The 23,063-nt window shown below is 33.5% G+C and overlaps 1 protein-coding gene across 3 annotated transcripts in view; it reads left to right on the top strand.

The window, feature by feature from the left end:
- Window positions 1-14,505, top strand: part of tfc (Brevican core protein triforce) — a 317,295-nt gene extending 302,790 nt beyond the window's left edge. For all 3 annotated transcript variants that reach the window (XM_089633113.1, XM_089633112.1, XM_089633114.1), the window contains 2 exons: window positions 8,620-8,728; window positions 11,600-14,505. In XM_089633113.1, coding sequence (XP_089489239.1) covers window positions 8,620-8,728; window positions 11,600-11,850 — 360 coding nt within the window. In that variant the 3' untranslated portion in view covers window positions 11,851-14,505. The remainder of the gene's footprint in view (window positions 1-8,619; window positions 8,729-11,599) is intronic.
- Window positions 14,506-23,063: the final 8,558 nt, after the last annotated feature.

The following is a 23,063-nucleotide window of genomic DNA, read 5'->3' as shown; positions in this document are numbered from 1 at the left end:
GTTATTTTTTTTTAAGTTTTCTTGAGAAACTGTTTTTTACCTTCCATACAAATTAAATTGGTGTGGCATGGAGTTATCAAAATCACAAATAGTTATCACAAATAAATATATTTTCTTTTAAGCTATAATATAATAAAGCATTTTATTGGGTTTTGGACATTTTGAAGTCCGTTTCTACATTAAAAAATATATTATGTTGCCCTACGAAAAGTTCCGGTTTCGGAATTCGGTTTTGTTACCGAAATATACGAACATTCTTATAATATCATATCGATTGTAACATTTCGATATTTATGATATTGTGATATTTCTACAAACCATAAAAAGTGTTTTAAGGGGCGCCCACATACTTGTCTCGGCTCGGCAAGCGTCCGCAAGCGTTTGGCTTGGCTTGAATAGGCTTGCGATAGCTTGCTGCCGATCAGGCCGGGGTCCGGTTGGTATTCTGTCCACAAGGCGCGGCAAGCGTTGCTAACTTGCGCCTTGTATATGGCAATTAACCCTGAGAAGAGTGCAACTCCGAGCTGTTTATAGTAAATATCGTAAAAATGTATAACTGGACAAACGATAATCATTTTTTTTAAATTATATCAAGCAGGGTCCTATGTATGGATTTATTAATTTAAAAACATATATAATTAATTCAAGTAAATTAGTTAATTTTTATATGAAAAGGAACAAGTCACAGAAAAATAAATAAAGTAACGGTTGAAACTGGGTCTCTCGTATATCCGGGACGAATGCATTATACCACTCTTTTTGTGTGTGAATACCGCACAAGAGTCTCAACAGCTCCAAGCCATCTGGAGCCAGTGAGACTATGGCATCCCCAATTGGGGTATGTTGTGATGCTGGAGGTAGTGGAGGAGGGGAAATAAATGAGGAAGAGGAAGGTAGGGAAGTACATAGCTATTTAGATCTGATCACTAATCACGGCTACAGCCATTTCAAGCAACTTTTCTGCTAGCGAGAGCACTTATTTTTAAGTTGTTTCTGACGATTTCAAATTTCAAAATTAACAATATTATCTTCAACTATTTTTTCCCATAGTTTTGGCAGCAATCTTTTTACATTATTTTCAAATTTCTTCTCAAATTATTAATAAAATTAATTTGTCTTTTTTTTGGGCAATTTCTTCGTTTAGCTTTTAAATAGAAATAGGAAAAATGACATCTGACACAGCTGATGTAGTTGCCTCGACGTCCGCCAAGAGCGTAGATGCCAACGTTTGGCTTGCCTACGCTTACCTAGGCTTGCGTTGCCACAAGTGTCAAGTGGCAAGTGTCTGGGCGTAGCATTCACTTTTCGTCGGGACAGTTTTTTTTTCGAGCTTGTTGCCGTGAATTCAAGGTAAAATACTTTATTATTTTAGGTGATTTTTAAATTACTAAGAAAGCGGTGTAAGTGGTGTAAACAAAGTGATTTGTTTTTATTTAATTTGTTATTATTATTAGAAGTGAGTGCATATAATAAAGGCTTCGCATTTATCGTTCTCGATGGTAGTCAACGCGCATGGACTTGGCACGCGTGAATCGAATGTTACCTACAGGCTGTTTCAAAGTTCGTTCGTCGCTCAACAATATTAAAATATTTAGGTACTACTATTTCGGATTTTCGTCGCTCAACAATATTAAAATATTTAGGTACTACTATTTCGGATTTCTTTCGGAAACTGCTTCCTTGAACCCATTATTAGAACCATTTAGCGCCCTTGAGGTGATCTTTCACAAAAACGGCGCTCTACAAATTATCCAATTATTATTTTTTTTTTTATTTGCCTGTGATTAATTAAGATCGTTAATTAAGCTAGTGTGTGTCGGAGTAATGTAAGCTTAATCGATAAATACTGAAAGCATGTCTTCCGTTCGATGTTTCCTGCTTTAATTAAGACAGTTACTATTGGCAAACTGCGTTAATTGTATCATTTTGTGGAACAATAAAAGAAATCAGTCTTAATCGAATACTAAATGTTGTTTTATTAATTTAAAACCAGGAATATTTCTGTATCATTTATGAAAATGAGATGTAGTATATGCAGTTCTATTATAAAAGGTAAACAAAGTGTTTTTATTTTATTTAATGGTGTTACTAAGGTTAGGTAAAGAGATGCAACTCGGTAAAAAAACTTAAGTATTTAGAAAATAAAATTGGTATAAATAGGTATTCATCAAAATTAAAAAGTAATTATGGGAATAGAGGTAAAATCTTTTTTGTTATTTGTTTTTGGGGTGCTATGCCGTGTTGCGCTAACTCATTCTTTAGCCAACGTTTCGGACAGCATTGCAGTGTCCATCATCAGGGCAGAACCAAGAATCAAGGGCAATAAATAACACATCTGCCCTGATGATGGACACTACAATGCTGTCCGAAACGTTGGCTAAAGAAGGAGTTAGCGCAACACGGCATAACACCCCAAAAGCAAATAACAAAAATACTTTTGGCCGTGAAAATCTTAAATCATATTTGAGGTATAATCTGATTACTATAACATGACGGCCACTTTTGTCTAAATATTGACGTAAATAAACTAACGTGAAGTTGACAACACGCCGAAAATGTTAAATGCTAATGAGTATTGCCACGCTAAAAAAATCGTCACCAATATAATTCGTCAAATCTTCTTGTAAAAAATTTACAATCCGGCAGGATCAGTCCCCTCCCCAGAATAGCTAGTACGATGTTGAAGCGTCGTTTTAGGGAATATTTATGAGTAGGGCCGTAGATATATTTATTTTCAAATGTATTGACTTAATATTTAATAAACGTAATAAGTGTGCAAGGACATTTTGAGAAATAAAGGAAGTGAGAAATTAACTTTATATCTCCTAATGGAGAATTGTGATAAAAATTATTCATCTAAATGTTACACATTTAAAATTTAATGTGTTTTTGTTGCTGAAGGTAAATGCTTAATTTTTTTCTGAATGTTTAGTCGAATTACACATTTTTTGTCGAAATCATAAAAATATATATTTTCAATTCATAAACGTTTCCACTTCTTTAGTAAATCCTTTTTTGGTTTGCGAAGGATTACCACGCACAAGTTTCATCATGAAAAAGATTTACGCAAAAAAATTACTTTGCGAACTCCATATATTATACTTTTGCATCAAATATGCACTCACTCATTCAAGGCTTCGGCCAATAGTGTTATACGAAAGAACTCACACAATCACAGACCAAGTTTTACTCCCCACACAATTGGGGTATGTTTTTATATACATATATGTGACACCTCACAAGAGCGTCCCTGCCTGTGCAGTGTACCGACAGGGGAACTATGTCACCACCCGGTTGGGCGGCGTTGTGAGGCGGATTAAGGTAGGGGCTGTAGGAAGGGATTTATTAATGCAGGCCTTGAAGAGGCTCGGATTATAGGAGGGAGGAAAAACAGATGCCGGTAGCTCAAAATTGCTCGTTGTTAAGCTAAAAGTATTGGAGAGAGGAAGGAGATGTGGAAGAGAAAGGTGGGGAAGTACCTGGTCACCAAACACGGCTAAAGCCATTTCAATCAAATTTTCAATTCTGGATGATGGTATTACACCAGGGCAATACTGAGAGTACCCTCCAATCTGGAACGTATCGCAAATATACCTTATATTATTTTTAAAGATAAATTGTGAAATAATACAATGCCATATCTGCTTTGTTTCTATTATCTATGGGTAAAACCATGTAGGTGCCTACCTAACACAAAAATTTAAATCTGTAACGGAACAAGGAAGATAGGCCATTAATCGTTGTTAGTTTGTGTGTAGTGTCGCCAACATCATTTAACCTAACAATGCCCTGCATCTACACTCCTACATAGTCACCAAACGTACAACCCGTGCAGTATGGTCTAAGCTCGATGACAGTTGGCAAACTTCCATGCCATATCCGCTTTGTTTCTATTATCTATGGGTAAAACCATCTAGGTACCTACCTAACACATAAGTTAAAATGTGTACCGGAACAGGGAAGATAGGCCATTAATTGTTTTTAGTTTGTGTGTAGTGTCGCCAACATCATATAAACTTACAATGCCCTGCATCTACACTCCTACATAGTCACCAAACGTACAACCCGTGCAGTATGGTCTAAGCTCGATGACAGTTGGCACGCTTCCATGCCATATCCGCTTTGTTTCTATTATCTATGGGTAAAAGTTTGTTGGTACCTATAAAAAAGCTAAAATTAACAATAAGTATTAAAAATGTTTTTTTTCGAGATGGATGAAATTTTTCACTCTTACCTTTCGAAAAACTCAACGAAAAAGTTTCATAAAGGATTGGACTTGAAGACGAAACATTACTTTATCATAATGTACCAAATTCACAGCGCGTAAATATCTACATATTTGATATTATTATTTGTGCCATCTGGCGTCAAAAATATTAATAATTACACATTATTCCAATGGAAGTTTCCTACTTACCATAGGACGAAAGTATGCTTTATGTACACGAAACACCTCTCTGTGAAAAGCATTGTTTGAGACCACGACGGGAAATTATATATAACGCATACATTGAGGACTGTCTTCAAACTATCGTCTGTACAGAATAAAAATATGTCTTCAAAGTATGCTCTAGATGTATGTATCGATATATATATTAAACGGTACATCATAGACGTATATAGCTGTGAGGGGGTAGTTTTTAAGGGTTGATTAAACAAAATGGCATTAAAAAAAAAGTGTATATAATGTGGCTCAAAGTATGCTTTATACAAATATATATATATATATATATATATATATATATATATATATATATATATATATATATATGTATCTAACACGCTGAAGATGAAAACATAGGTACAGATTTATTTGATCTTTAATCATAAAAAGTCCCCCATTGTTTCAGACGGTTAAGATGTTTGCGTGCTAAAAAACTGTGCTCATTTCGCACAATGTTAAATAATTATGGACGCTTAAATGAACCAATGTCGTTGTTTTCTCAGCAGTAAAGCGGGCTGAAAAATAGTGAGCTATCGAATCGATAACAGATACAAATGGACCCATCTCGAAATAATAGCCGTGATGAAACGTATATAAAGACTGGAACAATCAAAGAAGATTCAAGTAGAGCAGATGTTCTGATAGAAATCATTGGGAAAAGGAGATTGATGATGAAATCAAGGAGAGATAGTGAAAAGTAAATGTTAATTCAGCCATTTCATATTTGATGCGAGTTATCATCTTTCCTCGACCCAAAAACAATGATCTTGATTCTATTGTTTTGTGTTGCAATCTACGATAAATACATATTGCCTAAGCGAAATGTATTCGTCTTGCGTAATTTATTCAATTACACGAACTAACGCAAAAATATTGACTGTTTAGTATTTGGGTCGATGTATAGTTACTTAAGTTCTTATCTATGTGCAAAAAACTTTATATATTTGTATATATAGTCATAGCCCATTCCCCCTTGGAATTCTATGGCTTATACGGTCTTAAAAATGCAGCCGTAGTCGTCAACATATATTCTAGAACAGCATAGCTCATGGCTGGCACTATGCGGGCGCAAAGGAGCAGTCTGCACCGGGCGCCGAATTGTCAAGTCGCTAAGGCGCTGATAATATCTAACACCTAACAGTCTTTACAAATCGCCTTTGATGCAAATCATCCAAATATTATTAATTATAGTGATCACCTCCACCTAGGCGTCTACGTGTTTTCGCAAGGGGCGCCAAAATAATACTCGCGCCAGGCGCCGTTTGGCCCAGGGCCGGCCCTGGCATATAATGATAGAACGAATGGTGATGTAGTCAGGATAATGATTAATATTTAAACATTTCTACGATGGCAACTATACGTTGATTAGTTTATTATTATTGTGTACTTAATTTTCTTATATTTGTTTACTTATTTACTATTACTTACTTACTCTACTGCTTAACAATTCTGCATTAACCATTGACATTTGTTATGTCACTTACAGACAGTTTAGCGACTATCTTTTGACACATGTCACAAAATAGTAAAACTGCCGCCGTGACCTTTTATACTTGCACTTGCATGTACCTCAGATTTGTAATCTTCTCTGTAATATATCGGTGCAAAACCGTTTTATGGATAAATAAAATTATTTATTATCACTTACCTGTTAGTATTTACGAATTTTTATTTTCATTTGTTTGTTAATAAATCATTATTCATACTATCCCTCATTTCAGTTGACAGTATGGTTACCCTATGATCACGGCTGATAAGCCAACATGACAACATCAACTATTGAAAAATTCAAATCTCTTTTAACTAAAAAAAATTTTTTTTTTAGACGAAATACTGTAACTTTGTGAATATTGCTTAATTTTATTGTGACGTGCAAACCGGTTTCAAAATAACGTGTCTTCGTCCGATTTCTTGTGAAATTTCACAAAATTTCAGAATCTCATCTAATTCCTTACAATAACAAACATAAATATTTTGAAATAATTAAAAACTATTGTGAAATTATGGTTTTTAAATGCAAACAAACAACCTGTTTGTAACAAGTTTTATCATGTCCCCTTCTAGACTTAAAGCAGTCATAAACTTAAATTTAACTCACCAGCAGCGAGGAGTGAGGACTAAGGACAAGGAGCCTCAGTCAATAGGAACAGACTCCACAATGCACTTTTGCTCCGGGGATTACATGTTTGAAGTTTCTTTGTAACGTGGGGATTATTTTATGAAAGGAGACTTTAGCGGAGAATGTGCCTTTTATACGGGCTTAAACTTTCTATGCCGCGTACTTTATACCTCATTGTTGTTGGAAATTATAGGCTTTTGAATTTACAATGAGGAAGTTTTTACCGTTGGAGATATTTCAAATGAACGCAAAGTATATTTAAGTTAGACTGTGCACGGAGAAAAATGATCCTGTTAAAAAAGTGATAGTGTGTCAATTTCCTGAGAAAATTCTAGTCATTCAGAATATATCGAGAACACGTATTCTTTTCCTAATAAATATCATGACGGAATGCGACAATATCAGTATGTCAAAATCAATATCAGTAAACACTTGCTTTTGAATAAACTCGCGTATTATGAATGAGAATATTTCCGGAAATTATTAGGAATGTGTTAATGATAGAATAAAGGAGCATTCTTAGATACGTTTAATATAAGTTGAGACAACCTGTAAATGATATCTGCCACAATAAGAAATCTTCACAACCAATAAAAATATAAATTTCCGTGGACACTGAAACAAATTATTAGAACACTTCTGCACCCACTCCTAGGAAACACTTTCTTGCAAATAGAGTGGCGAATGAAACAAACTTCAACAAAATGTCATCGATTCTACTCATATAAACCAATGTAAAGCTCGATTGTATTAAAAATAAAAACAACTCAATTACTGTTCAACTTACTATGAAATCAGATATAATCGAATTATTATAAGAATTAATTACTCGCCTGAAATATCCATCCAAATTGAAAATATCTCCCGAGTAAAAATAAATGCCGCCGACGGGAATTGAACCCGCAACTTCTGATGTCCGGTCAGGTTCTCTGTACCACTGAGTCGGCTTATTCCCAACCCGAAAATAATTCAATATGTACAAGTATTTCACTCGAAAATTACTGCTTAACATATATATTTTTTGGTATCCTTTGTGATGTGCATAAAAACCTTGTCCTACAAACACTAGTTTATCATTAAAAAATAACAGATATAATCGGATCAGCACAATGCTGCCTTCTCATTAAATAAATAAAAATACTTTTTTCCCTGGAAAACTGTGATAATCTAATACTTTTTAAATTACCAAATAACTTCACACATTGCCCTGTAAAGTCCGTGTCCCTGTTAAATCTATTCGACTCTACCATATTTTCCACTGTGACAACCATAACACTAGGGCATTTTCACCGAACTGCCAATACCTACATTATAAAGACCTATTCGCTGTATTCAAAACATTTTCTTCTACGAGTCACTAACTGTTTGCATCCCTCCTTCAATGTTTCTCTCTTTAAGACCAATAGGTTTAATTTTTAATTTCATAAAAAATACCCATCCAGTAGATCCTGCATTGCAGTTTGAAACATTGAGCCTCGATGAAGATATTTTACTCTATTTAAAATGCCTTATACACAGTGTCCGGAAACTCGTAGTGCAAGCTGTAAACTTATTAAGCTACATCACACAGAGAACCCAAAAATATATATTTTTCAATCTGAGCATTTCGATAAACATATTTTAACTTTTTTCTGGTTAAACTATAGAATTTAAAAACTATTAAAAATTAACCCTCAGGCCACCGAATATTTTAAATTATAACTTAAAAAATCAAACTTCAGACTCGATTTAATCGAAAACGAAAGATCAAATAAATAAAAACAGGACCACTCCAAAGTCTAAAATTGACTCCAAATGTTATGTAGATTCACTAATTTCCCGTATGTAATAATTTGGAATAGTAACTAGTATGGTGGTTGTAAAATTCATAAAAAAATAATAATAAAATATCAATTAAAGAAATTAAAAAAAAAAAAAAAACGTAGATGCTCAATGCTACTTCGGAAGTGTTGTGAGGCGCGCCTCAAACTATTCACCAAATGAACTATAATTACATTAAATAAAAAAGCTCTTGAAAACACTGATTGATTATTAATAATAATGTATTTATTTCCAGGCGAATTGGTTCAAGGCGGCTCAGTATTGCAGATTCCACGGGATGCACCTCGCTTCCATCTCATCGCAGGAGGAGAATGACAAACTGGAGAAATACGTCAGAGATTCCGGTAAACACACCCTTTTAATCCATTACTTTCTAGAAACAAACAGCCCTGATATCCGAATTTATGACTCAATAAAACTGCTTCTAATTAACGCGGATGTGACGTCCATTAGATACAGTGTGCTTCATATTTTGTGTGACCAAGTATCCAACAACAACGACAAAAAATCTTCATGTAGTAATATTATAATTACTGGTAACCGGCTGAAACTATATTCTAAGCCAAAACCGAAACAAAATTTTGGTTGTTAAACTAGTAATGCTACTTACTCATTGGTTCAATTCAAGTTAGTGTTGAATAACACGAAAAATGAAATAAAATAAACCAATTTAATAAGTAAATTGGTTTAATTTCGATGTTTTTGGTTCGTTATTATTAACAGTTTTTCAATGTACATCAACTTCAGGAATTACAAAACCATTAAAGATCTTAGAACTACTTTAATCATTAATAGTATGATTACATAATCTGTAATAATCTTTACGTTAGTCAACAGCAATCCAATAATTTGTTATTATTTAAACAATAAACTTTGATAAAATTAAATAATATTTTAAAATTACTAACTCTTTAAACCTTAAGACGATTTTTGTACTAATTATAACAGCTTCAAATAATAATATTTAATTATTGAAGACAATATTGGAGATTCTTAAAAACTAAAATTAGGAACAGAAAAATCAGAAAAAGATACTGTCGCATTTAAGACCCTTGCCTAGTCTGGACACCGCTCTACCGACTGAGCTAATGAGACCCTATCTCCTTCGGTCATATTTAACTGTATCATACTTCAAATAAGAACTACCAACATTATCTTAATTTTCTCAACGCACATTTGTATTGGCTGCTATCTTTATGTTTGATCGCAAGATTCAACTCGAACTAAATGCAATCTATACAGTATCTTGGATAAATATATTCTGTTTTTATTTTAATGTGCGACATTTATTGACTTTTTTTCTGCAAGTCTAAATGAATATTTATTTATTTTTTGGAATAAATTGGTGAGTAAAACCTCAAATTGTAATATTTAATTATTCATGATAATATTAACGATTCTTTAACGAAAATTTGAAATAGAAAAATCAGAAAAAGATACGGTCTTCAAAATTAAATATTACTATTTGAGAGTTTACTCATTAAATTTATTCCAAAATAAATAAATGATATTTAAGTTATTCTAGAGGCATGCGCACGCGCCCGAGTATAGACGAACGTGAACCGACACATCGCGAACGCAGGTTTCGGCTGAACCGAAATTTCGGCTGATTTTTAGTCGAAACCGAAACTTTAACTAATGACTAAATAACAATTATCGATTGAACACTCAAGATCCATTTCGCCTAATGAGATACAGTTTACCCTGATTCGTTATTTTATAAAAAAAAATCCTCTTAAAAAATTATTTTCATTCATTATAACAGATTTCTGGAAATTTTTATTTTTAACGAAATGATTTCATAAACCCTTGGATTAAGCAACTCTAGTATAAAGTTTTATGTACCTACTTATAAGTTAATAAACTATGTGAGTCATTCACGTCCAAAGGGTCAGAAAATCGAAGAATTTTTAAGTTGATCTTCTCGGAACTATAACTTTTCTCTTACCTCCTTGAGGATTCGCGGAGAATCTTAACTTTATTAAAGTATCGACTTTTCAGAAATAAAACAACGAGATATCTTCAATTAAGCGATACTGAAGCGTAGAGCACTTTATTTTTATTAATATCTCATCTTTGCCCTTTGACAGGAAAATGATTTTTATTGCTCCACTTTAGAACCATATAAAATGGTCCGAATTAAACGCTTTATCAGTAGAGTATTATTAATGGATTCGTAATACAAGTTAACCTAACATAGATCCAATTCTACTTAGAATCATACACACTATTATTTTACAAATGATTATCAATTGAGAACAAAACTGCTAACGCAAAAACCATTGCGTTCTGCATAACATTTCATGAAATATACATAACGGAGTAACGCCTGTTAGTACGGTCATCTCCAAGCATACATAATATAACATAACATAGTAACGCCTGTTAGTACGGTCATCTCCAAGCATACATAATATAACATAACATAGTAACGCCTGTTAGTACGGTCATCTCCAAGCATACATAATATAACATAACATAGTAACGCCTGTTAGTACGGTCATCTCCAAGCATACATAATATAACATAACATAGTAAAGCCTGTTAGTACGGTCATCTCCAGACATTATATTACAAACTACACAATATTAACAGATGATACATTAATTTGTAATACATCCTTTTCTTTTGATGTTATAATAGTAGGTACTTTAACGGCCTTCTATACTAGCGATCAAATTCATGTAAAGGTATAAATAGGTATTCAATTCAATCGAAAATATCTAGGCTGTGTACAGCATGTATGTTGCATACTATAACATATTGAAACAATTTAAAACTTTTTTCAACTTATTTTATTTTTTGACCGTGACCGGTTTCAGCTTATCATGGCCATCTTCAGAATGACACAATTATTCCTCAAACTATGGTTTATATACGTTATTTTTGGGAAAGGGTATGGGGGTTATCATAAATGGTATAAAATGATTTTATTACAATAATATTTTTCCATTTTCGTTGCTGTGTGGTGTTTCACAGCTGAATTAGAAATTATTTCGGTTTTAGAGATTAATTTACCATTTATTTAAGTAATTGAATGGTTCAATTAAATTATTCATCAATTAATTCATTCATCACAAAATTGTAAAAAAAAATATCGTTCAAATTATATCCTACGTGGAAAAACGTAATATTGCGAGTCACAGAAAAACTGGTTTACGGTACATACCTACATTTAAACAACTGAATATGAATTGACTTAAATTCGCTTCCAGGTTACGGAAACGAGCATTTCTGGACTTCTGGCACCGACCTCGCGGAAGAGGGCTCCTTCTTCTGGATGTCTTCCGGAAGACCAATCACCTTCACCAACTGGAACGCCGGGGAACCCAATAACTTCCGCTACGAGAACGGGGAAGAAGAGAATTGCCTGGAACTTTGGAACAGAGACGGGAAAGGACTCAAGTGGAACGACTCCCCATGCTCCTTCGAGACCTTCTTCGTGTGTGAAGTGAGGAACGATTAATCCTAGCGGCACTAGTTGGTAGACACGAACTTACTTTTGTGAAATATCGCCAAGTGCGACTAAGTGAATATTATTGACTTAACTTTGAAGGCCAGGTATTTAAGTGTTATTCCTCCCGTAGTGTTCAGTTGTGAACATGGAGGAAAATATTGTATAATACGATGTTATGTTAAGGTTATTTAGGTCAATGTTGCATCCAATAATTTACGAAAACTCACCATCTAATTTTTCACAAAATCTGTAATGATACAGTGTAAAAATAGTATTAAACGAATTTCAAAACGAAACAATAATTGGTGTCTTTTAGCCACACCGATTTTAAATAATCAATTATTTTTTTTAAATAGTGATGCAACGATTTCGATTCCGATTCCGATTAATGATTCAACAAATTTATCTGAATAATCAATGATTTGTTGTTTCAGCAAGTGCTAATCAATATTAAATTCTTATTTTCTTCAAAGTGGGAAGCGTTTTTTTTTTACCAAGCATTTTACAATGCTTGGAGATAATCTATATATTCGCAATATGTTTTATATTCATTTCATAAATATCCAATCAATTTAGAAATAATTTAAAAGATAAATAATGTTTAAATAAAGTATTTTAACTACAATGAATTTGATTGTTACGATTATTATTTGTAAAAACGCAATCATACGATTATTCGCTGTACAATCATTATTATAGTCCATTCATCACTAGAACAAAACCATTTCGTGTATTGTGTAAGCTTTACTTGCTTTCTGTTGCTAATGGCTATAAGATGTTGGGTTAATCTTTGAGAATAATCGCCTTAGCATTTTAAATGAATAAAAATATTATTTTAAATAATGGAGTATATCAAGATGTAAACGCCAAAACTGTAGATAAGTAGAACATTACCCTTAACTATTTTAATTATGTTACAATGTCAGTAATCAATGTACGTTTTAGTTTATTTTGAACGAAGGAACCTTTAAACGCATTCGAAAGAAAAACAAATCACCATAAATTGTTCAACAAATTGTAGTTCTTCTCTAACAGTTGTTTTAGAGCTCCTTATCATTTTGCGTTATAAACCTTAAAATATTTAAATTCTGCTTTTCTATTATTTTGTCTAATAAGTAAGTTAGGTTCGACAGCACAGTTTGAATTTTTTTAATCGTTTTTCCATTCAAATGGCGAAATCATACAATATAATTAAAATGCGAGCGGAACTTAATAACTTTAAAACGTTTACTTCTCAAGTTACTTGAGAAAAACAACACACTGCCTTATTATAAGTAAATGATGGCTTTTGAAAAATACGCCATTTATTAGTTATTATGTAAACTGATAAATATAAAAAACCAGAATATTTTTTTGTTTATCTTAGTAATTTTGATCACTATCGAAACATACAATGAAAACTAAAATTAATAAAAAATTTCATCAGAATATTATTTTAACATTCCATTATAATAAATAGAATTTAATTTATTAGTTACAAGTGAAATAAAAAAATGTAGATTATAGGTGTAAATATATTACGTTTAATCTAGTTTTAACATACCAAAACGTTTTAGCGTTTTTATACGTATTAATTCAATTGGTAGAAAAATATTATTGTACAATCAAGGTATATTTATAAAATTACGGACTTGTCTGAAATTACTTTAAATTTCAATGTGAAAGGTTCTAAATAAAACAAATTTAAATATTTGCCTATAATTTGATATGACAAAACAATAAATTTATATGCAAAATATATCTTGAATTATTAGAAAAATAAAGTCGTCAATTCATACAAAATGGTATTACATAATACTTATCTACGAGGAGATACCCAAAAGAAACCGAACTGATGTTACGATGGACTCAGTTTTTGTAGTACCGGGTTCTGCCGGTAGGACAAAAAACTAAATTTTCGTCCTGTCGTCAAGTCGTCTTTTGTGTGCTCGTCGTTTTTGTAATAGCTGATTTTCAACTCACACGGCTGTGAATTTTTTAAAACTGGTAAAGAAACTCTTGAAAGAAGTTTTAAAAACGGCCTACAATGATGACGCTGTGGGGAAATCTCAAATTTGATAACCACCAATGTTAGTGGTTCTCAAATGGAGAACAAACTCTGAATGGACGACTCAAAAAAACAAATCAACATTGTCTTGATGTTTGATGAGCTTTTTTGGGCGAGATTTTAAGTCTTCCATTGGATTGATTGTTGCTTTGTTTCAGGGTCTTATAAAAAGTTGTGGTCATTTCGAAACTCTGTTCACGAAAATCAGCCATGGTAAAAAAAAACAACGAGCACACACAAAACAAGTGTCACCAAAAAATTCTCGCCAGCCGAAAGGACGACTTTATGTCACGGTGCTTCTGCCAGAACCCGGTAGCTATTTACTTTTCCGTGTTCAATAGGAGGCAGAGCTAAAGTTTAGAAAGAGAATTAACGTAACAAACACGTGCGTGTTTCAAGGCAATACTGCCGTACTGCCTCCTATTGAACACGGAAAAGGAAATACGCAACCCGGTACTACATAAAATAAGTCCCCAATAATTTCAGTTGGGTTTCTTTTGGGTACCCCTCGCGTATGTGAATGAAATTATTTTTGAAGAATTTGTATACGCCTACATATTATTATATATTTATATTGATATTCGATGAATATTTTTAATGAAATAAACCACTTTCCAAATGTATCAGAAATATATTTTATTGCTTAACACTTTTCATTTATAATTTTATTTAGATGTGATACTGCACAAGAGAAGACCAGTGGAACTATTGCACCAAAAATGTTATCGAGAAGCTGAAACAAGTACGGGGGAGGCAGGGAACAGTGGAAGGGAAGGTTCATTCAAGTTTATTCTAATATGATAAATATAGCTAAAGTCATTTAATGATACGTAGGTACTTTCTGGTTGCATGCCATACTTCATGCCATACTATTTTTACTAAAATATTTAAATTCTAAATACCCTTTTTCATTTCGTTTCAAAAAGTGATAAGTTTTAATTATATATTAAATAGTTAAAAGTTGAGAATTTTGGTTCCATAAAAATAGCTCAGTGGTTAAGACAGAGTTCCGGGGTTCGGTCCCCAGTTGCGACCCTTACCTTTTTTATGTGTGTTGTTCTATTTCGTGTTTGGCTTAGTTTATTCATATTACCTTGTTCTTCAATTATTACATATTACTTTAATGTGTTTGTGTATAAACTTCAAAATTTATTCCAACAAATTGAATAATTCGTGTGAAAAATTGACATTTCTCTATTCCTACAAATCACTATAAACTAATTTTATATTCGCTTATTTAACATTCCGGATTATAGGAGTACCTACCTATTTATGATATTTAACTCTCCGGATTGTTCAAGTACCTACCTATTATAATATTTAACATTCCGGATTGTACGAGTACCTATCTTTTATGATATTTAACATTCCGGATTGTACGAGTACCTACCTATTATGATATGTAATACTCCGGATTCTACGAATGCCTACCTATTATTATATGTAATACTCCGGATTGTACGAGTACCTACTTATAATGATATTTAACACTCTGGAGTGTGCGAGTATCAACCTATTATGATATTTAACATTCCGGATTGTACGAGTACCTACTTATTATGACTTTTAACATTCCGGATTGTACGAGTACCTACCTATTATGATATGTAATACTCCGGGTTGTACGAGTATCAACCTATTATGATATTTAACATTCCGGATTGTACGAGTACCTACTTATTATGACTTTTAACATTCCGGATTGTACGAGTACCTACCTATTATGATATGTAATACTCCGGGTTGTACGAGTATCAACCTATTATGATATTTAACATTCCGGATTGTACGAGTACCTACCTATTATGATATGTAATACTCCGGATTGTACGAGTACCTACCTATTACAGCGCCCTTGAGGTGATTTCTCACGAAAACGGCGCTATATAAATTAGCCAAATATTATTATTATGATATGTAATACTCCAGGTTGTACGAGTATCAACCTTTTATGATATTTCTCACTTGTATCCTTTTTTGGTGTTCGTCTCCATTTCAAATAAATATTAGGTATGTACTCTGAAAAATACATATAGATAAAACTTAAAAACGAAAATATTCATTCGTTCATTCAATTACGAAAATTAAACCAGATTTAAGGAAGCTTCTATTTCCTGAATGAGCATTTAATTAATTACGTAAAAAATATTTTTAAAAAACAACTGTACTATCGAAACAACGTTGTATGACACGATGTCCTATTTTCGTTGATGTAAAGAGCATATTTGCCGAAAACATTTTCCCTTCCAACGCTAATACCAGATGCAAACATCGGACTGATCCGCAACTTCTCACCATTTCATTTTAAACCAGCAAAATCAATGCGCAACGTAAACAGGAGCAAACTTGTAACTCAGCCAAAACTGTAACTCAAACAAGACTCATAAGCACTTTGCTTAAGTGTCAGATTGCATGTGTTCAGCTCCCAAAAGGGAAATCTGCCAAAGTGAATCTAGAAGCAACCAAGAGAAAAAGGCAGGGAAATGGATTTGTGAAAATGTTGTTTTAAAATGGTTGGTGATTGTATTTTGTACTAAGAAGTTTTCAACCTTTTTTGCGTGGTGGCTTATTTATGATGTTGGACTATTTTGCACAAAGTTCGGGCAATTCGTCGAGGGGAACCGGTAAGCTACCTCTGAATTATTCATGAAATTGTATACACGGCTACATGACATTCAAAGGCAAATGAGGGTAGGAAGCCGATTTTTTAACGAATCTACGGAGTTATCACCCTCGCTTTTATAAAAAAACTGCCTACCGGCTGCGCCATGCATGTGATTGGTTTATCCCTTAAAAAGGATTTTTGCAGGTTCCAAACTGGAACGGACGGATCACCAAACTAGATCGACTCGGTCTTGGAACACACTACTTGCTTCATTCACATTCATACTTCGGATGTCTCCATCGACATTGACTTCTACCATTGATATTCGCGTCATAAGTTCTCCTTATACTCATTTCTTCGCCAATTCGCTCTACATGTCCAAAACATCTAAGCGTTCCTTTCTAAATACTTACTGTATTACGTTTAAATCAGCCTTGCAGTCTTTGCTAACCTCCACATGTCTAATACCTTTACCACACGTACGCCTCAGGGTTCTCATTATACAGCATTCAGTCTACTTTCTTTCTTCTTCTACCAGTTTGATGACTCCCTGCCATACATCAAGGTAGGTATTAGCACTCCATTGTGGACTGGTAGCTTCGCTTCTTTGGACATTGTTTTGCTAGCGCCAACCGTGTTCAGTCCTCCATTAATGGAGTATCCTGCATTTACCTTTCTTTTAATATCCGTTTCAGGTTTTCCATCTCTTGTAAACACACTTCTCCGACAATAGTAATAAAATAAATCTTAATTGCAGGTATATTTTTGATTTGGTTCCATTTTTATGAAGTTGTATTAGCCTATCACGGCTGAAAGCGGAACAGTCTAATAATAAAATGTGGAAAACAGTTAAAAGTATATTTTCCTCAATTCATTTCAGTGTCGTTCGAATATTTGTATTATTGCATTGTGTTTAAAGTTAAGTAATTAAATCTATAAATATTTTCACATACTGCGATATTACGTCAGTAATCCACATAAAATAAAAATATATTATTGGGTTTTATAGCTGCAATAAAAATAATGTTGTGCCAGCGTCTGTTGACTTTTAAGAGCTTTACTAATAAACGTATTTAAAATTTTACACATCTGATAAACAACCATTCATATAACGTACATCAGTTTTGATCGTAAGCAAAAAGATGGCATGCAAAAGATCGTAATTCTTATTTGATCGTAAACGCATTTGATTGTAATTTCTCAAAGAAACTCAAAGAGTTTGCTGCAAGAATCTTGAAAATTACAAGAAGTTTCTCAAGGAAAAAGAATATCGATAAAAGAAGAATGGATGAGTTTTTTCAGGAATATTACACACAACGCCGAAATAAATTTATATATTTTATTAAATCACCAAATACGTACACTCATTTGATTATTTTAGAATCGACTGGAGCGATTTTAACAAACATACATCAGGGTTAGAACTAGCACTCCTTTGTGGACTGCCAGCATTTATTCGTTCAATATAATCAAATAATTGTCTGGGCGTAGTGAAGTTTTGTTATAATCTGCATTGTTTTGTTTCCGGTTCAAGATGGTGGCCGTTTTAATTGTTCAGTAAAGATTAGTGTTTAAATGTAAAATCGTCGTATGTAGTTGGATTTTCTTATTCGCATTTTTTCAGCTATTTTCCTGAAGAAAAATTGTAAAAAATAATAAACGTTTATATAGTGTCGTTCCTTTGACAAATTATATAAAATTCCTTATTTATACATGCTTTATAATGAAGAAAATAGTAGGTAAGGTAGGTGTAAATACAAATCTTATCATTTCAGAGGAATTTTTGGTTTTGATTAGAAAATTAGAAACATCATTTTGTGGACGCTAGGTCTATTTTTCACAAACCTAGTATAATCATTAAAATAGAAACTATTCAGGGTGACCGGGGGTAAAGTGCGCTAACTTTGTAGGGTAGTTATACATGATGTTACAAGTAAAAAAGATTCAAAACTTTTTTCAAAATTCCGACGTTTTATTGTAGTTTTTAGGTACAAAGTTGAATTGTTTGTATGGTAATACAAATATTCTTTTATGGAAAAATACTTTTGTACGGAAAAAAAAATCGTTTATTTATCTTTTTTACTTCTACCATCATATAGAATCACCTCCCAAAGTTAGCGCACTTTACCCCCGGACAACTTGTATTTCTTGCCGTCTGTATGCTTCTTTTTCTTGCCGTTTATAACATAACAAAGACAAGATTGTTGCATAACATAAGCGTTTATAAGACAAATGCGTTACCATTTAACCATTGCGCTAAGTAGAGATGGCAGGGTACCACACATATCTATCACGACTTCTGCTCCAGGCATTCAGGGCAGGGGACATCGACCCTGAGCTAATCCCCCGCCATGACAGTATTGTGGGGAGATCCTCGCGCGGCTTAAATGCTAAATGGATCAAAATAATTGTCCCACTGACCTTTATATGGGTGCCTGGCCCACCAGGCAAAGCGAAACAAGTTGGAGGGCTGATAAAGTTAATAAATGATACAAGTTGGGGGACTGGAAAGGTGAAGAAAAGAAAGAAGTTGGTAGGCTGAAACTATAAGAAAATAAATAAGTTGGAGAGCTGGAAAATTTAAAAAAGAGACATTGGAAGGACTGGAAAGTAAATAACAGAAACAAGTTGGAAGGCTGGTAATGTTAATAAAGGAAACAAGCTCGAGTACTGGAAAAGTTTAGAAGAGAATCGAATTGGAGGACTGAAAATGTTAATAAAAGAAACAAGTTGGAGGTCTGGAAAGGTTAAGGACGGGTTGTTTCACGGAATTTGAACAATTCGTCAAATATCGAAGTTAAAATTGAAGTTAATAACAGAACTTGAATAGAACCTTCACAGAATTTGAAATTTGATGAATTGTTCAAATTTTGTGAAACAACGCGTTCTAAGAAAAAAACAAGTTAGAAGCCTGGAAAGGTTAGGAAAAGAAACAAGTTGGAGGGCTGGAAAGGTTAGGAAAATAAACAAGTTGGAGGGCTGAGTTAAGAAACGAAACAAGTTAGTGGGCGAAACGAAACAAGTTAGAGAACGGGAAATGTTAAGAAACGAAACAAGTTAGAGGACTGGAAAATTGATTGTGAGAAAGTATTTTTTTACAAGAACAGGGCTATGTAAATTATCCAGTATTAAAAATCGAAAAGCGTAAAATTAAAAATTAGTATAATATTATGCATAACGTGTTTCAAAATTCATGACCATGGTATATCAGGTGAGTTTTTATATTTGGCCGAAATAAAATATTATTTTTTTATAATATTGTTTTATTTGATTGTCAAAGAACTGATCCACTTTCCAAGTAGGTACTGTGCAAACACGTTATGATACCATTTATTGCGTACTTTTCAAGATTGTCTGTTATATTTGTGGAATAAACAAACTTACGCACTATACCCCGCCGCGGAGTTCCTTTTTAGCAAAGGCCGGTCATTGCGATGGCACCGTTCCATTTTCCAGATAGTCCGAATATTTCCCACTTTGTTTCCCGCGGTGTTGACAGACTTTTAAAAATAAATCGCTTGACATTTTGTGTATTTTTCTTTTGTTTGCGTTTTTATTAATCCAGGCATTTACCTGGCCCCATATAGGTACCTAATATAATCACCCCAGATTTATACTATATGTAATCTGTTTAGGGAATAAATAATCCTTCGTAGTACCTACTGACATGCCCTGAAGTTAGGACCGCGTCGCGTCGTCCGTGTACGACTAAAGTCAGTTTTGTCAGTAGTAGCTACTGCTTGACAGAGTTAACTTTGTAGGCAGCCCAAGGAGGAACTAACTGCAAATCTAAGTGTCCAGATTTGTGCATGCATAATATACGGTGTCCGGAAACTCGTAGTACAAGTGGGAAACTGATATATACATTACTTATTTTTTAAATGTAAGCATTTCGATTTTTTTCCTTTTTTTCGGCAACTAAGGGGTTAAAAAACTTTTTTGGGCTGGTTTACGCTTCGACGACTGTAAAAAAACATTAAACAGCCGATTTAACCACATAGCGACCGTTTTTTACAATTGTTACCTAAAAAATTCCAATTAAGGACTTAATTTACTCGAAAAGGAAATCGAAATCAAAAAATTAAAAAATTATACCACAAAATCAACTCCAAATTTGATGCAGATTCGCTAGTTTTCCGCTTGTACTACAATTTCACGGACACCGTGTATAGAATAATAATTGCAGTTGCAGCTAGTAAGAAAAAAGAGTACCTATATACTAGATTATAAAGCTGTAGCCTAAGATTAATCTGTTTTTTGTTGGTAGGTACCGTCTTTACAAACTAATTAATGCACGTAATAATAATAAAATTCTTATAAGAATTTATTCGATTGTATTATGATCCCAGATTGATACATTTCTTTAGATCTGAAAGCATTTTAATAACATAATAAGGCGTAAATATTTTTTTCTCACTATTCAAAATACCACTCTAAAAAAATGTTCCAATAGCAAAGTACTTGAAAATAAGTTAACATCTGCTTTAAAAGAATCGTATTTTTCTACTCAAGTACCTACTCATACTATGTTGTATGACTAACGCATTTGGTCCAGACACGGATGAATAGGTTGAATAAAATTGAATATATCCCCTGAATCATACTTACACATTTCTAATTTAAAAGGGTTCGAATTACATTTCTACGAAATATTAGTACCTAATCCTATCTGAAAATATAATTCATTCTTTGCTACTTACCCTATGAGGTAATGTAAATTAACACGTATTAATGGAGAAAAAATGTACAATGACAGCTTTAAACCTCCAACCAATCAATGAAGAACCAAATGAAAAAGAGGTGGTACAAACAATACATCTAATGAAAATACGAATCCAAAATTTAAGTTAATAGTCACGAAGTTTTGGTCTATCACGTGATTCCATTCATTCCACAGCGCTAAATACCAAATCGTGATTGTTTCACAATCCAATAAACCATCCCAAAACAAACAAAAAGCACTAAATCTTCGAGATGTGCAAAACTATTTGTAAAGTCGAGTAAAATCAAGTAATAATGTCTGCATAAGCGCCTGTCTAGCGATAAATCAAGGTCCTACATAATACGAAGATAGAAGATAGCAAGGTAGGTACCTAAGTAGTGGGTGCTTACTCGGAGCCCACCTTACCACCGAGAGATGGTCGAAATTCCTGTCCAAGGCAATTTATACCGGTGACTTGGCTAACACTGGATCTGCCGATAGTTCTGTTTTAAAGTACAGGCTATTGTTGAAACCGTTTTCTTTTGAAAATTTTATCAATAATATTCAAAAAAATAATCTTAAGGACATCCGTAAAATATCATAAAATAAAAATAGTTGAGATAGCCGACGACATTGCGGTACATTGGTTAGTACTGAGAAACAATTTTGCTAGCCTTTGAACCTAAAAATTCTGACATATGACATACCGCCCAATCCCGCCATTGGATGTTATCCGGTTTCTAAATAAATTTGTCAAAGAACCGGTTCCACATCACGTAACTGGATGTATTTTCCATGTATGCGTACTGTGATCCGCACGGAACCGCTTACGATAGAAATGTCTGGGAAATTCGGGGGCGTGTCTCGGAGAAAACTTCATGCGATATAAATCTAATTAATGACTTAATGCTGTCAGATTTATTTTATGTGTTTATCTACCCCACACACGAATCATCTAAATCCTTTATTGAGATTTGAGATGACAGAAGAAGATTTCTGTCGCGTAAACTTTGTGAGGTTTAATGTTTTTTTTAGAAATCTCGAAACTCAAACCCTTCAGTCAATGGTGGTGACAGAATCATTTCATATGGAGTTACGGAGTATTATTATAACTGAGACACTGATGGTTCGGATATTATTACTTTATGAGAATTAAACGATAATAACGAGGCAATGTATAATTTTCTTTCGGATTCATTCAGGAATCTGTTGGTGAAAACGCTGTCCAAAGGCCGGAGCGCTCAGCGTTCAACGCGCAGGAACCCCGCCACTTTAACTACACGGCTAGACACTGGACAGATATTTTAGTTAGAAGTGTGCTCCACATCAATTTGAAAGAAAACGGTGGTCGCACATTTGGACACAAACTTACAACTCCTAGCCAATTCAATTTATCATATTTTCAAGAAAGTCTTTTGATATTATTTAACAACGTTCGACCAATTTCTCAATAGTATTGAGTTTATAGAACGCCCAATTATAGTTGACACACAACACATACTACATAGGATTGTGTGTATTGGTACTCGTTGGACAACGATGCTCTTGAGAAAAATAAAGTCACTGAGAAACAGCGTTTTGTCTTTTTTTTCTCTTTGTATTCATCTACTTATCGTTAACGAAAAAGGGACAACAGGGTGAATGAATTTCAGTATATGAAATATTTTAAATTTTTTTGAAATCAACAATCGCTAGTTTTTCATTCATTGATGGTTTTTAACTTTTATTCGAATTTTCTTTCATGCAGTAAAAAAATAGGTTTGAAATATGCTCTACGCAAGCAATGCACCTACGATCCTACATACAGCATGTAATATGGGAGCTCGAAACAGATGGCGCTAGTGTGGTCGGCGGTCATTCTCATGACA

This window comes from Hesperophylax consimilis, chromosome 7 (genome assembly GCF_061612785.1).
Source record: "Hesperophylax consimilis isolate HC1 chromosome 7, BYU_Hcon_1.0, whole genome shotgun sequence".
NCBI lineage: Eukaryota > Metazoa > Arthropoda > Insecta > Trichoptera > Limnephilidae > Hesperophylax > Hesperophylax consimilis.
The sequence above is the reverse complement of the archived record's forward strand: the minus strand, read 5'-3'. Positions and strand labels throughout refer to the sequence as shown.